General features: G+C 42.7%; 1 protein-coding gene across 1 annotated transcript in view; it reads right to left on the bottom strand.

The window, feature by feature from the left end:
* Nucleotides 1–9,225, bottom strand: part of Kcnh8 (potassium voltage-gated channel subfamily H member 8) — a 426,523-nt gene extending 417,298 nt beyond the window's left edge. Inside the window, 1 exon segment of the mRNA NM_145095.2 lies at nucleotides 9,102–9,225. Coding sequence (NP_659563.1) covers nucleotides 9,102–9,177 — 76 coding nt within the window. The 5' untranslated portion in view covers nucleotides 9,178–9,225.
* Nucleotides 9,226–17,151: the final 7,926 nt, after the last annotated feature.

Here is a 17,151-nt window from a genome sequence, read left to right as displayed (position 1 = left end):
TTCCCTGAGATCTAGTTACAGTCAGGGCACAGGCACTGTCATGAATATTGAAGAAGGTCCTGTATCAATGTGGTATAAAGAACGCTCCCCAATTACCTCTGACTGGTTACTAAAAGGCTGAACAGCCAATGACTGTGCAGAGGAGGAGAAAAGCCAAGTGGCCAAGGGGGAAGGACCAGGAGAAAGAGTTGCTTCAAGATAAAAGATCCATGAGGCAGGGGGAGGCAGAAGAAGGTTGCCAGGAGGTTAGGTTTGAGGAGAATTCCCCAAGGGAGTTCCTTATGAGGGTACACATGGATCAGAACAAGCCTACATGGGTTAGAATGGCTCGAACCCTGCCAAGCATGTGCCAGCAGCTTGTTAATAAAAATACCAGGTCTCCATGTCTGTCTTTCAGAAGCTGTATGGGTTAAAGTGTGCATAGAAAACACTGCAGATATTTGGAAGCAAAAGGGGCCACCGCAAATCCCCAAAATATACTAACATACAACCTGGGTCTTCAAATCTCACAGCTGAAACACATAGATCCTTCTTTCCAACAAAACAAATAAAACCAAAAGACTCCGAAGTGTTCTTGGCTCCAGTTTCTTTAGCTCAATAACTAAATCAGGAAGCTCATTTGGATGACAAGTAAGATAAAGACCTCTGCCCAGAAGACCTCATAGAACAAAAGAAAATCTGAAAGAAAGAAAAATCCACTTCAGATTACATGTGAGAGCTAGAGAACTAAGCACAATCATTTTGTCCTGTAAACTCACTGTGGAGAAAAGCAAAATGGTTTTTGCTAAGATATGTTACTGGATACAGGAAAGTATAATTCCTTCTCATAAAAGCAAACTTAAAATAGGTAGAGGAATTTTCTAAGAGTCTTACAAAGTAAAAATACAAATGATGTCACTATAAAAAGCTATGAGAATCAGAATATCTTCACAGGGAAATTAGCTTCACAATAAAAAAAATCACAAGGATATCCTAAAGTAGGAACGTCAGCAAATTCTAAGCATCAAAATCTCAAAGAAAATAAATATTTGTAAATGGACAGTAGATTGTCCTTGATGAGCAAAGCTGCTTTGAACAGTGAATACATTTAGTATTTTCAGATATGAGTCTTAAATGCCAACGTAATACAGGCTTTAAGAGACAAGTACTTAAAGTGTAATCTAGGAGAAGGACAGGAAACAGCACATGGATAAGAAATGGCTAAAATTAAAGGAGAAATCCTTTCTGAAAGAGGTAGAAGCTAGAAGTGATAGCACCGAGTACACAGTGTTTACATGGTTATGCGTGCTATGCACACATATCATGGTAGTGTGACCACACCGATAGATCACCAGTTTGTGAGATGTGGTAGAATTCTAAGTTTGCACTTCCTCAACTTTAACTGAAAAAGAAGGAGCTGCCTTCTGTCTCACTAGGTATCAGGTTGTAGTCAGAATAGACAGATGAGGACCCGCACAGCCTCCATGTCGACATAACAATAAACAAGTTTCCTTGGCATCTATCTTACAGAACCGTTTCATAACTAATGTAATCACAGACTCCTAAGTAAAATAAGCTAGTTATTATTGAGGACAACTAGATGTGTCTAAAACATGACTCCAGCCTTCAAAGAACTTCAGATTGTTTCACTGGAACAAGTGTAGAAAAAAAGCCTCTGCTGCAAGTCCAAGAAAGGGGGCCAAGTCAAGCCTTCCCTGAGTTTATAGCTGGGTGCTGAACTACGAATGCTCAGAAGAGCTGATTAGAGAGATAAGCAGTTTGTTTTTAAAGCAGAGAGAGGCCCTGAGTACCCTTAGAGCTTTCTCAGAGGTGGGTCTTGAGGTTCACACAACACATTTAGTTTTAAGTCACCAAGGTGTGGGTGAGCAGTATGCTAGGGTTAAGTCTGCAAACTGGAGAGGAGGTGTGCTCGAATGATCCTGCAGAAGCATCTTCCAAGAGTTGGTACAAAGGCAACAGACCCAATTAAGTGCTCATGTTACTCCTAATAGAAGTTACTCTGGGTATAAAGGAATCTGATGGCACAGGAATGGCTAAAGAGACCATTGTCCTTGGAGTCCTGTTAGAGTGAGTTCATGGTTGTGAAAGAGGATTCAAATTAACACAGGAGCAATGAAGAGTGACTGGACATGAGGGGCCAAATTGGGGTATTTTGTTAAAAAAGCAAGTACATATGTGGACACTGAAGGCTGACTTAACTCTCTAAAGTGAAGAGTCGGGTGGATGGTATTGCTATAAACAGGGCCAGGAAACAAAGCAAGACAAATGTGTTCCATGGGCTAGAGAAGATTATTAGTTTATCTGGGGACAAGTAAATTCTGAGTCTTAAGGGAGGCAGATAGCTGCATTAACAGCAGCAGAGGAATGCATGATCTATCTTCCAGAAAATTCTGAATCTAAGAACTATAGATGAGAGCTTAAATTCCTGAGGAAAATCTTCAGTTGCTCCAGTTGCAAAATTTTAAAAGTTGAATGCTGTCATAGGCAAAATTATAGTCTTACCTGTTTTTTCCTTTCTTTTCCTTCCTTCCTTCCTTCCTTTCTTTCTTTCTTTCTCTCTTTCTTTCTTTCTTTCCTTCTTTCTTTCTTTCTTTCTTTCCTTCTTTCTTTCTTTTCTTTCTTTTTCCTTTTGTCTCTCCACTAAGCCAAAATGGAGTAAACACTTACAATCTGGATGATTGTCACCCGACACATAGTGTGGGTGAACTGTGCCCTATGCAGCCACTGTGAGCCTGTGCTTTTAACTGTGGCTTTTCTCCAGTAAGCACTCAGGGACCGCTTGCTAGCACACCTGCCATCAGAGTCACCAGGAATGAATCCCAGCAGACCGGCAATCTTTTTCTTCACCACAGGCAAAATTCTATAGTAGAACTAAGGGGTGAATGACCCTGGAGGAGACGAGTAGTCGACTATGCAGCTGGAAATCAACACTTTCTTCTCCTAACAGAAAGCTAACTCCCTGGGGGAAAATGGGCCCTTCTCTCAGAAAATGAACACAGCAGTCTATGGGGCCCATAACCAAGCAGAAAAGTATCAGGTTCTGAAAGGTACCCTGGATTTGGAGACTTCCCCCAACTGGTCTAACTGGTTTCCATCACCCACCAACCTCTATCTTGCCTCTTTTGCTCTTTAAGGTATGAATTTTCCCTCTAAAACCCATCTCAATGTCAACAGCACATGGATCTAAAACTGGCCAAATCAATAGAGTGTGGTTGGAGGCTCTGGTACACAAGCATTCCTACTTGGGTGTTAGTTATTGAATGAAGAGTAATTAATACTCTCAGCCCTTTCTCACCTATATTGTAACCATTTGTGTAGATGTGTTACTGCCACTGGTGAGGAAAAAGACAAGCTCGATTCATCCCAGTGTAATGGTTTTGTATCTAGAGAGTGTCCATTGAACATTATCAGAAAGATGAGACTGGGGATGAGGTTCCCTTCTTTGTGGAGAATGCGCTCTTCCCATAAGTGTGACAATCTAGGACATTTCGGGAACAGGAACCTTAGAGTGCTTCGCACACTCACACACAGGCCTCTTGTTCTCAGCAAAGCCCATTGACAAAATGTTTGCTGCCATGGTTGTTGTCCTGAAGGTAAAGCCAAGTGTGGGCATAACGGCTTACTCTTAACCTACTAAGCATACATTGTTTCTTATTATAATGATGTCAAAATAAAATTATCTGATGTCATTCCTTAAAGACTACAGAACTCTTTAATTATTTGAACGTTCTATCAAGGACACAAATCCAGTTCCTGTAATTCAAATACTTTGTTCCATTGCAGCAAATGTTGTAAGGTTGCCTAGAACAGTTCCCTGAAGGTGAAGAAGAAGCCAAGAGAATGAACGTACAGTGTCTCAACATTTCTTCCTCCCTCTTCTGCATAGCTTTCTTTCTCCACTCTTCCTCCACCTCTCTGATAAGCTTAGACTTAAAAACACAATTCTGTTTAGCATAACTGCCCTCAAAGCCAGACTGCACCTTATGCAGTTTCTTGAATCTGAATTAGAGAGGCTGGAGGGAGGAGGAAGCTCTGAAGAAAAGCATCTTCCCCAGAGTTCATCTGCACTAACAGTAAAAACAGCCCAGTCACCTTAGAATGTACAGACTGTTCTCCAGTGCCACTCTTTCCAGATGACCACATCTGGAGCCACATCCAGCAGAAGGCCAAGTACTAGTACCTACAGTTCTTAAGAAAGGTCGGAGCATCCTTCTTTCTCCCAAGGAGACTTGAGATTCATTTTCAGAAATGTTTCCCCACCTTTCATATTGCACCTACATGAGAGGAGGAGGAAAACAGCTACCCACCGTGTCCTAGGCTGCTTCATACATATGCCTTCGCCAGATGTGAGAGAAAACCCACATAAGTTAGACCTTCTGTTCCTGATGACTTCAGATGTAAAGTCAGCATGGGATCCTGCATACTGAATTAGAACAAGGTGCTCAAAAACCTGCTTGGTGGACAGCAGGTGTGTGGCTCAGTAGGCTAGTAGGATGGTAAAGAGACCCCAGCTGTGATAGAAAGAATTCCCACATGGATTCTTACAGTCTGACCTATACATACGCACCCCATGAGTTCACTTCCCTGGAATGTGGAGCGGACACATGAATATGCAGATAAGCCATAGGTTAAGGATATAATTAAGGTAAGTAGTGGGCTGACCTTGAGTTCATCACAAAGGAGATTATTCTGAAGGGTCCCGACTTAAGGGAACTTCTACTAAAGACCCTCTTGCTGATCGTGGAGAAATCAGCTGTGCTCTTATGAAACCGTGCATGGGAGCGGCAGGCTAAGGTGCAGTAATACGTCCTGGCGGGCTCTAGCTGTTGAGAAGAGTGCCTGGCTGACAACTGGAAAGAAAACAGGACCTCAGTTATAGATATACAAGTCTGCCACCCATTGTTTTAGAACAGAAGGAGATGTGGGACCCTAGATGTGACCACAGGTACAGCTGACCACTTGTTTATGGCCTCGCCAGACTATTAGAAGAAGACTCAGCTGACTCCTGCTTAGACCTCCCAACTACAAGGGGAGATGGCAAACATCTCTTTGTTTTGGTGATTATTACACAGAAATAAAACACTAACATAGGACCGGGCATTCCTAAGCATAGATAGGAGGAATGCAAAGTCTATATCAATAGCAGGTTAAAAAACAAAGCAAGGCTAAAGAACACAGGTCTTCGCAAACTTCAGTTAGTGGAGTGTAAGGGATACCTCCCTAAGTGCATTCACACAGGCTTTATCAACAGGTCCACACACAATAAAGTCTACTACTTTCTATCTGCCTCTGCCGACATCTCCAAACCACAGTTCAGCAAAGACCGGAGGAGAGTTGCACTGGCTTCTGTCCTAGCATACTCTGCCCTTGGCAGCACTGGGAATACTGGGTTTCTTCCTATGCCTCTATCACGAAGAACTTAAAAGAAAAACAACAAACTCCACATAAAAATTGCATCATACAAAAAGAATTTTAACTTTAATACATTTCTTTAAATCTTTTGGCCGTGCTATATAAGAATACAGAAAATATATACAAATATTAATGAGTACCGCCTTTGTTTTGAAGATGTTAGGTACCACCATATTGATGGGTTATATCAGGTTACAGTTTGTCTTAATAACCACATAGAGAAAGAAGCATTCTATCCAAATTTAGATAAGTCTGGAAAATGTAGGCTAATGCACCATCATGTTTGAAATGGACATGTCTTTATACCTTCCAAAAAAGGAATGTAAGTTTTCATAGATGGTACTTACGCCAGAGATGGTAACAAATACTCACACTTAACTAGATATTTTCTAAATATATCCTTACATGTTTTTATTATGTTTGCTTTGTATTTATGATAATATTAATACGGTTAAAGCCAGTATTTATTCAGCCAGGTTACAATGCACTAAACATAGTCAATGACAGTAGCTATGCAAATATGAGTACATGAGTGGGATGATGTAGTCATATGTGCCTGTGTGCTTTAAGTGAGAAGTATTCATCCATGAAATGAATCAAAGAAATCACTATCATTATTCTTCTCTCCATAAGTGGGGTATATGGATTCAACAGCTAAAGGGTTTTTGGTCTCTGTCTCATTATGTGTCAATTAAATACTTTAGAAGATGTTTCAATAAGTATACTTTAGCTATAATTTTATATAAGTAGTATTTGCTTCCAAAAGTGTTTATAAAGTGCATATATGAAAATGAGGGGAAGAGAAAACTTGACAGTGCAGGTAAGTAGAGCAGCAATAGGCAATAAAAACCGAACTTCTGTCCTGTCGCCCTGGCGTACCATAAGTTTATAGGATTGGGATGTAGATGTCTGGATGGGAGCACCTTTATTTCTCTACTCGGAAGATCTTTAGCTCATGCCCTGAATTCTTCAAATGTTTTTAATTTTTGTAGTAAATCAGTAGGGGTAATAAAAAAATCTGTGTATTGTTTAGGTTAGAAAGGGAAAGTTTTCCAGGATGTTTCATTTCTCTTTTACTTTTATTAAAATTGTTCAAAATAAAAATAAATCCTACACAAGAATGCCCCTAAAACATACCCCAGAAACGAGGTAGAAATGAACAGTCAGGGGTTGGGGATTTAGCTCAATGGTAGAGCACTTGCCTAGCAAGTGCAAGGCCCTGGGTTCAGTCCTCAGCTCTGGAAAAAAAAATGAACAGTCAACTCAGTGTACACAGAATAAAACAGTAATATAAAATTTTCAGCACCCTTTTTAATTGCAGAGGTGGCAATTAAAAATTTAATACTTTAAAACTTGGATATAGACTTGTCCTTTGAAAGAAAATAAATTAATTTTATGAATAGATCAAGAGAAAATAGAATATGCATAGGAAAAACTTTCAAGGCTAAAACTACTTAATAAAATTGTATCAACAAGAAAACATGTCATAATAAGATCAATTAAACCTTTAACTGGAAGAATGATTTTCTACAATTCTATATTAGCAAACCCTAGACTGAGAATTTACTTAAATTTCAGATTATTTAAGTTATCCTGCAATTAAAAAATTAACTGAGAAAATACCAATTTTTTACATCAGAGTTTCTTGAGATAAGAGGTATTCATTAAGTGTTATAAACAAAATCTTGTCCCTGTCAAGATTTATGTTACTCACTGCTTGGAGAAGACTGTGGTTTCATACACCTTGGATCTCTCCAGGAATCCTCAAGAGCATGGGAACGCAGATCAGGCATGGTCATCAAATACGTGTGTATATGTATGTGTTTATTATGCATATATATACATATATACATGTAGATAGGTAGGTAGATAGATTTAAAATTTCTAACTTTCTATTCTTTAACAAGAATGTGTAAAACAGAATGATTCACACACACACACACACACACACACACACACATCTCCATCTCTCTACATGTACACTTCTGCTTCTCATGGGAGTTGGAAAGAGGTCACATTCTCACACTACAGCCTCTTTGATTAGCAACTGAAATCCAAATGTCTCTCTGAGGTAGTTCCCAGGGTTCTGCTGGGATGGTTCTGTATACATTGTACTCCATTCAACTTTAAATGACAATGACATAAACCAGTCAGCATTTCCTAATCCTTCACCGTCAAGATATACACCCAGGAACGATGTTTAGACCACCTTGGTTTGGAATATTCAACTTTAAGAACCATCATCTGTTCAGAACTGCTCTTCAGAGATTCCAGTCATAGCAGCTAGAGACAGTGGTGTTGATTATGAAGGTGATGTCAGTGGGCAGGAACTGAACTAATGCTCAAATAATTTTTCTTATTGTCATCTAGTAAAACACAAATATCTAGTGGCAGTGACCAATATGCCTCCTCATATCGAGAATTACGAAAAGGTAAAGACTGGATTCCTCTAAAGATTATTTTAAAAGAACAGCTACCAAAGAAATGTGAAGAAATAATCACGACTAGCCTTGACAAGGCTAAATTTCAAAAACAAAATCCGAACAAAATCAAAGAGTACTTCACCTTTCTGGCATGCAAAACTTGCCTAACTCTTCCAAAAGATTAAAACCGTGTGTCCCACCTAGAAGGGTCTGCGCATCCAGTTTGTGTGGAAGTAGAAGGAGGTGTTAAGTCTCACACAGGCTCCAAGAGATGCACGGCCACGTATAAAATAGAGACCCTTAGACTGCTGAGAAAGCTTTCAGAATGAATAAATCTATCTGAGTCTTATGAAACAGACAGAAAAGGGGACAAGAGCACACAGAAACTGCTTATAATGAAGATGTGGGTATCCTGGTGGGACCTGCGGCCAGCATTTCTTAAGGACAGAGCTAAAACCAATTACAAGATCTCCAGGTACTGGCAGAAGAAGCCTGGGAGAGAGGACCTGACCGTGGTCCTGAAAGATTCCGGGCTATTTCCAGAAGGACATAAAACACCACATATGCACTCACATATTTTTGCCCAGTCCAACCCAAGAAGTCAGAGATTCAATACTATTTCACTTCACAAGACTCTAAAACTTTCCCTGTGGTCGAAGCAGTCTTCACAACGTTCAACTCCTTTCTCAGTCTTTCCTCGAGTGTTGTGGTAATTTCAGCGTTCAGAGGCGAGATACTGAGAGACTCCCAACACTCAGAAAAGTCTATGGGCAGCTCACACCTGGCCTGCATGAGACCAGCACAGGATTTCTTAAACTCGAATGGGAGATCATAGGAGTCTGGAAAACCCCCAAACTCTAACCCGGACAACGTCGGAACTGTAGGAAAATAAAGTGCACAGCATCTCACAGCACCAAGCTACTCAAGGTACCGCACAGCACAGGTCCCACCTGGAATAGTTCATCATTTTCAGTCGTGTGTTCCTGTGTTCCAGACCTAGGCAATCAAGCGATCCATCTAAACCAATACCAAGTGCCTGTATGATTTGTGTGTGTGTGTGTGTGTGTGTGTGTGTGTGTGTGTGTGTGTTTTGGGGGGGTGGGTGTCCTGTTTATTTTGTTACCTTTTTCTCCGCCTAAAAGATATCCTGGCTACCCTGACAAGAAAAGAAGGCAAATTATTGCGCGGATGGAAATGGGAAAGGGAGCAAAAGTCGGAGAGAAAACCGTCTTAGGGAAACGGACAACTCAGGCAAGTCCTACTTACGTGTTCCGTCGAAACGGGTGGCAATAGTGTCCAGGAAGGTGTTCTGTGGCGCCAGCAATCCTTTCATAACCGGCATTTTTCCAGCGCTGTGTGAAATTCCCCATCAAAGTTTGTCCACAAGGATGGCTCTGAAGGAAAGTGCCAAGCTGGGAGAAGCCACCAGGAGCGTGATGACGGCAGGGGCGGGGGGCCAGGCGTGCAGAGGATGGGCCGGGCAAAGAAGGCGGGGGTGGGGGTAGCAGCAGAAGGAGCTACTCCCCGGCCGCTGCACAGTGACCAGAGCAGCCCGCGATCAGAGCTCTGAACCCGACTAGTTCCTGGCTTCCTCTTCGGTTCCCTCCTCCTTCTGCAGCGACAACCCCCAGGGTCTCTCCGTAGAGCCTTCGAGAGCCCACGGTGGCCCGGGGCGCCGCGCCCTGACCCGCGCTCTAGGGTCGTGGAGGACTGCGCCCCATCTGGGAAGACTGCGGCGCTAAGCCTCAAGTACCCCAGGGACACTGAGAAATCGAAAAACGCGAGTCAGAGCAACTCCCGCCCCCCAGGAGCTGGGAACAAAGACCCCTTTGTTCCAGCTCTGTCCCTCTCCCGAGAGACCAGAGTCCCGTGGGTGTGGTGTCGTGGAGGGGAGGAGACAGGTCACTGCAGGTAACCCGCCTCCGCCTAGAACTTGGGAGGGGGAGGCACCCCACCGTGGTGTCCTAGGTAGCAAAGGCAGCCTGGGGCTCTGGAGGGAGGTGTCCCCCTTCAGGTGCACCTGCCAGCCCCAGCTCCAAGTCAGCTGAGTGCCTGCTACTCGGATGATGGGGTCTCTCCAGGTGTGAGGTTTGTGAACTCTCCTCGGCTCCGAAAGGAATTTCAGGTACACTCCCTTGTCAAATTCTCATTGCTCTCCCTCAACCACCAAAACTAAAAAGGGGAACAAACCCTCTTAAATGGGTAAAGGTTTCCCACTCTGCCTTGAAATGTGCACAGAGTCTTTCTAGAAAAGTTTGCTATTTTTATTGATTTATAAAATACATGAAAGTAACAGAGGTGAGTTTTTTTTTCCGTGTAAAAACAGTTTCAATGTGATCCCCTCTCCCCCAGCAGTAAGGGTCCCCCAAAACCGCCGTCAGCACCTGGGCTGGGCTGGCGCCAAGAACTGCCAATATTTCAAAAAAATTAAAATCGGTCTCTGTCCCTTTCCCTAAGGCTCAGGAAGGGACTCCCTCTCCGCCTATTCTGCGACAGAAAGCGACCCAAACCTTGGGTGCATCCCTGCGGGAGGGCAAAGGGACGTGAGGAGCCCAGGTTCCACTGAAACCCTAGCAAGAAGGAAAGGGAAAGTTAAGAGCCCAGGGGAGAACAGAAGCCCAGGTGCCACTGCACCCGGAAAGGAAGGAGGGACACGCGAACAGGTGTCTGAGGTGCTGCAGCGACCGCTGGGTCCCCGCCTCAAGGATTCGGGCGCGGCCGCAGGTGCAAACGGCCCCGAAGCATCTGGCGGAGGCTCTTTGCTCGAATCCCTGGGGATTCTGGGGTGATAAGGGACTCTAGGGGTTTCCTTGTTGCGGTCCTGGGTTCCGCGAGTGCGGGGTGGAAAGAGAATGGAGGCGGCTCCTTGTCCCCGCCCCTGGTCCCCTTTATCGGTGATGCACTTCCTGCTGCCGAGGATTCCCTTTGTGTTCAGATTCCAGATCCGCCCACACACGCTGGAGCGGGAGGGCCGGGGATTCCGGGTGGGTGGCCACCCCCTGAGGCTGAGGCTGTGTGTCCTCGTTCCTTCCGGTTACTGCCACGGATCAGCAGTGCCCTCCCCCCTCTGTATGGAGCCAGTTGTTCCTTGCAGCGAAATCTAGCTGCCTGAGTGCCCCCCAACCCCACCACCAGCAGCAGCTGAGCTCTGTTGCCTTCCTCTCCGGCTGAGCCAGGAGAAATGGAGGAATCCCTCCTCTGCATGGGCGGTTCCTGGTGTTCAAGAAAACCCAGGCTGCCTCTGCCAGTGGGAGAGTAGGAAGTGGCTTGAAGCTAAGGGTGAAATTTATGTGTAAGCCACTATAAGTGTGCCTGAATGTGGGGAAAAAAAACAACAACAAAAACAAAAACAACTGACTCCTGCTTAGTCTGGCCTGGCATGCTAGAAAGAAACCATACAGGGGCTTTGCATTGGAAACCCAAAGGCTATTTGGGGTTCCATGGCCAGAGAAGTCAATAATCATGTACCGTTTCCTAGTTTAGTCTTTCCTCCAGTACCCAGAACAAGTCAAGGCTAGTGCTTGATACAATATCCCTACCCTTAACTCACCTTTGATCCCAGCCTCCCACCAAACTGAGCTTGGTAAGTAGACCACAGTGCCTCTTGTTTCCTTTTTCTACCTAGATATCGTTCTCATGAAGACATCTTCCTTCACTGGTCTTGAGTTCCAGGATCTCTAAGCTCAGCTCAATCACTCACTGGTATTCCTGCTAAGTGTTTGTAGCACCTGAGGCCAAACTACCCTATTAAAAACGTGACCACCACGGGAGTCTATGCTCACTGAATCCCCTTAATTGTATTTTGTCACCTTCAAATCAAAGACAAGTGTCCTAAACCTTATCTTTTCCTTAAAGGAAAATTCTCTGCTAATGGACCCAAAGAACACCAATTCACTTTACTGCACACCCTTCTTCACTGCAGGGATTCAGAACTTTTTCCGTGGCCTAGACAACACTATAGCACGACCCCACAATCCACACAATCTAAAGCCCTTATGGAAAGATCATATTATAAAGGGATCGTATTTTGGATTCTACAATGAAAGAAGGAGCAAAATTCCTATAACCAGAGCACTAGATATTTTAAACTGTGGAAGGCTCTAGGTAAAACTGACATAGGCAAAGCTCACTGATTTACTTACAGAACACTACACCAAATGTCCCTGAATTCGAACACAAATCATATCTTGCAATATCTTGCAAGCTGAGTTTGCCTGCAGGGACACAGCATTCCTTAGTCATTGTCAAGGCTAACTAAATTTCTTCAAGACACAGCTGCCAGAGTGCTTTCACGGGTCCGCTAAGGTGGACTAGGGTAAAGTGGTTCGGTCTGTTGTAGATTGCATATCTCCCCAAGAACAGTAGCCCATGTGGTAGTTCCCCCACCTTAAAAGTAGGTCCTCTCTTCTCAGTTAATGGTCTGGAAAGACCCTCAGAGGCAAGCTAAATCCAGTCAAGTTCAAAATAAAGGTTAACCACCTCATACACAAAGTTGTATTAGGAAACACAATAAATATTACTGACCCTTTCACCCAGGGGCTGTTCGTGCAATTAAAAAAGAGTGAGTTTGAAGTTAACTAGCTTACAATTTCCTATCTCTTATTTCAAACAGCTATAAACAATGATGGACTTGCACAAAGGTAAGTAGCGTGAACAGCGAGCAGCTCTCATACCCCATTTACATTCTGGAAAAAGTCAAGTACAGTGACTATGTGGCATGCTATATTGAAAATACATTTTGGTCCACTCAGGCTCAACAAGAAAGAGACTTAAAGATCAGCTAGAGATTTCTAACATGGTCATGGAAAATTCTTGGTTTTAGATCACAGTAGGAAACCTGACTTTGATCACCGGGCAGCCAGTTTTTAAAAGGCACATTTGTACTCATCTGAGTGTTTCAAAGGAAAGCGAGGAGGCACTTACAGCCCTGTGATCCACTGTCATGGACTTCCTCCTTCGTCAAGGTGGTAAAATTATGTTGTGGTATCAAATAAAGACCAATTCAGGCTTAATCAACTAACTAATGGAATTATTCCGCTACCCAGGGTAAGGGAAAGTCACTGCCTTAAACAGAGGCTTCCATGGCCATCCTTGAACAGAAAAACCATCTGGAAGGTAACACACCTGCTTTCTGTTTCTCTTAAGGATTACATGTGTCACTTGTTTGAAGAGCTCATTGACCATAAATCTCTGAGGGAGAGGGAAAGAAAGAATGGGAGGAGGGGAAAGAAAGGGAGCATGCACTTGGGTTCCAGCAAACCTCATCTGGAGGAAGGTAAATCATGGCAACAGTGGCAGTTAATTTTGGTAGTTCCCTTGGTTAGCTTAAGAAATGTTACTGGTGAGTCACATGTGCGTGCGTGTGTGTGTGTGTGTGTGTGTGTGTGTGTGTGTGTGTGTCTGTGTCTGTGTCTGTGTCTTTGTGTGCGTCTCCCTCTCTCCTCTCTCTCTCTCTCTCTCTCTCTCTCTCTCTCTCTCTCTCTCTCTCTCTCTCTGTGTGTGTGGCCAGTTTTAGATTAAGCAATATGGAGAGAGTCATACTGAATGTGAATGTCACCATCCTGATGTGATATGCCCGCATCCAAGACTCAACAAAACTGAAAAAGGAGCGAACTCCCAGAAGCATCAGCTTTGGGTTAGATGTGAACAGGCTTGGGAAGGTGTTGACAAAACAACCACCTCCTCGTGATTTTGCAATAAATCAGTGAGTTAATTGTGAAAAACAAACATAGTAGTTACTAAATTACTATAAGGACTCAATAAATGTAGAAGAATATGTCTTTGGCGTAGTTGTAAACACCTTCACTTTAAAAAGTTAGCTAATGAGCCTAAGGCACTTGCTCGGTGGTGGATTCTTGGAAGTACGAGCATATCTAATAGCATCCTCACTTCCTGAACAATTTTCATAAGAGTTCTCTCATGGAACCAAGTCATATTCCAAGCCTTACTCCTAATCCACCATGCTGAGCCTACTTAAGGAATGGAAGTCATTAAGTCTCATCATAATGGCCTTTTGAAGGCATCCTGTCAGTGGTATGGCATCCCTACCTCTTCTGTTTCTTCTGCTTTTATTCATTTGTTCTGGTCTCTCACACAGAAGCTGGATCCATGGGAGTGAAGGATGATGAGATTATATACATATATATCACTGCGTTATGACAGTTTCATATATATATATATATATGGAACTGTTGTAATTCAACCATTAATTGATTTATAAATCCAATAAAAAAGAGGATAATTTTAATATGTCTAGAACCCCACAATCATGGGAATTCTATGATAATTACCCTCAATTTCCTACCCTCTCAGAGGTTATAATTTTTACCCAACCTGTCTAGTCTTTGTCTTCCACATTATCAGCTTTCCTATCCTATTTTCTTTCTTTTTTATCCTATAAAGAGTTCTTTTCAGATAGAGATTAATGGCTCTTTATCTGTATTAATGTACTGTAATCCCAGTACATGGAAGACTGAGGGAGGAGGGTCATGGGTTCAAGCCCAGGGTAGGCTAAGACACTAAGAGATGAAGGTTTCCTTAAAAAAGAAAATGCTTCTCGTGAAGACTTTATTTTCTGCCATTTCCATATCAGGCTTCTATAATCTGGTTTATTTAACTGTTCTATCAAGATGTACCCTTTCACGTAAGTAATAATTTAATTTCCTAAACAAATCAGCACATTTCAGTTCAAATATTTCTGGGTGTTTGTTTTGTTTTGTTGTTTTTGTTTTTGCTATCCTCAATATTGTCAGTTAATTGCTTCTTAAATACTCTATTCCACAAGTTTCTAAGATGTCACACCGTCTACGGCCATACCACCCTGAACGCGCCCGATCTCGTCTAAGATGTCACACCTTCTTGTTTGTGACAGAAAAGCCTTTCCTGTTGACAGTTTTAACCACCCCCCCTTCCTTTACGTACTATTTTGCTGTTCATAGATCCTATAGACAGGGTTACTGAATGCCCCATGTCAGTGTTGTGTCTCCACTAGGAGTGCACTTTCCAGACCTGTATCAAAGCTTAGGAACCTCCTGTGTTTCCAGGGTCCACCCATGGATCTGCTGTCACTCTATCTCTTCTGTCTGCCACCTTTGCTACATCCCAAGAAGACTTTCTGCATCTTAATTCTGAATATGAAATGAATAGGCTTTGTGTTTGTTTTCTCGTCGTTGTCTTTTGAGACTAGGTCACATGCAACTTAAACTAGCCTTGAACTTCTAATGTAGCCAAGGAAGAACTTGAACTTCTGATTCCTGCTTCTACCTTCAATGCTGGGACTGCAAGTCTATGCGACTCCATCTAGCTGCACTGGGTCATTGGACTCCTGTTTATCTAGTGAGTGTACCAGTATCCCCTAATTTCTCCATCCATGAACAACACTTGTTTAAGATTCTTTACCACATCTGGAGACAAGCCATGGAACGCTTTACAAATGATTTGATGGCTTAGTTTTGGCTCCCTCAGAGCCATGCCCCACATGGATGGTGCAGCTTCTCATGGAATCATCTATCGCTCACACTTCATTTCTCACCATCCTCAAATTTTAGGCTCAGGGAAAATAATTTTTTTAGAAAGATCCCAGTTTACAGTATTCTTCCATGGCTCTGTGCTTGATCACACTGACCTTACCTCCTAACACTTACTTTGCCCACCAGCCACCCCTCGGTTGTAGAGCATCAAAGCCGTGCTCGCACCTTTAAGCGACTTGTTTTTGCTGAGTTACACAGATATGCTGTGAACACCCATTCACAAAGCAGATGTTGGGTGATGAACAAGGCAACACAAATAAAGTAATTATCTCAATTTCTACTGTCTGTTCCCCGGTGTATTCCCAGCAGCTTACAGAGTCCTTAGTGCATTGTGGGAACAAAATTGTATGGGGGAGAAGTAAGTATTAGTTATCATAATTATTATCTCAACTACACCAATAGTTGTTAGTTTATCTGGTTTTTGTTTTCTGTTTTGTATCAACCCCTGAGGTTGTAAGTCTGTCTATCACATAGGCTGTACTAGGCAATGTTTGATAAGTGAGCAATGAGTGAACGAATGGATAGGATTCACCTAGGGCAGATCTTTCTGTTCAACAAGTGTGAGCACTAAAGTCGTCATGCATTTATTGTTCACTTAGCTCTCCAGTCTCATGATTTCCTCACTGATAGATGTCTTAAATGTGGAGGTATTGGCAAAAGGTACACGTTCTCTACTGGTTTCTCCTGGAATTGGAATTAAAGGGATATTTTGAGCACCTACCTCTGTATCTAAGTGAAAGACATAAAGGGAGTTGTGGTTCAAATTTGAAGAGGGCATGCAGTCCTCGTGCTAACAGATAAGTACTAGGAAAACCAGAAATGGTAAACAGAGTTGTTTCTTCAACAAAAAGGATGTATAACCTGCCGTTTACCCAAAATGCTGGAATAAATGTAGTTAACAGTCTGGTGACCTGTACTCTCTGTAGGGCTAGGCACAGCTGACTCCTCTAGACTCTTACGCTGATCTAAGTCATTCTCCTTAGACCTTTATCTTGAGCATTTTTTTCTCAGTCAGTCTATAGAACCCACCTTTATGGAAGTGATCCCATGTACCTAGTTTTGTTGTAGTCATGCCTTAAGCTTTGTTGTGTACATAGGATTGAGATAATGTCACCAAAAAATTCTTTTAAACATGTCTAAAAAAAATGCCCAGTGTGAGATTCTTGAAGTTTGAACCAAAAGTAACTACTGAACTGGATTACCTTCTTGCCTCACACAGAATGTTACTCTGGCAGCCCTGTTGTTTCCAGACAACACACAAATCCCCCTGTTCATTAAATAAAGAGGTTATGCTGTCGACTACACTCTCTTTATCTCTCTATCCATCTTTCTGTCTACATAGCTATCTTGTGTGCATGCATATGTGTCTGTGACTGTATGGGTACACATATTCAGCTCTTTATGTGTACACATGTGTGTGCAATGAGAGATCCTTTGAGGATGACCTTCAATTGCTGTCCACCTTATCTTTAGGTAACTATGCCTCGCACTGAACCTGGAGCCTCCTAATTTGGATAAGCTGGCTAGCCAGTGAGACCACACTTTCTTCTGTCTCTACTATTCTACCCACAGTGCTGAGAGTACAGGCATGTATTGCCATGCTAGCTTTTTTATGTGAGTTTTGTGCATTCAAACTCAGTTCCTTGTGCATGTATGATGAACTGTCTAAGCCTAAGCTGCATGTGACCTAGTCTCAAAAGACTCAATTCATATTCAGAAAGAAGACGCAGAAAGTCTTCTTGGGATGTACAAAGGTGGCAGATAGAAGAGACACTTTACAACTGAGC

This window comes from Rattus norvegicus, chromosome 9 (genome assembly GCF_021556685.1).
Source record: "Rattus norvegicus strain SHRSP/BbbUtx chromosome 9, alternate assembly SHRSP_T2T, whole genome shotgun sequence".
In the NCBI taxonomy this organism is placed as follows: domain Eukaryota; kingdom Metazoa; phylum Chordata; class Mammalia; order Rodentia; family Muridae; genus Rattus; species Rattus norvegicus.
Note: the sequence above shows the minus strand (reverse complement) of the source record. Positions and strands in the feature narration are given on the sequence as shown.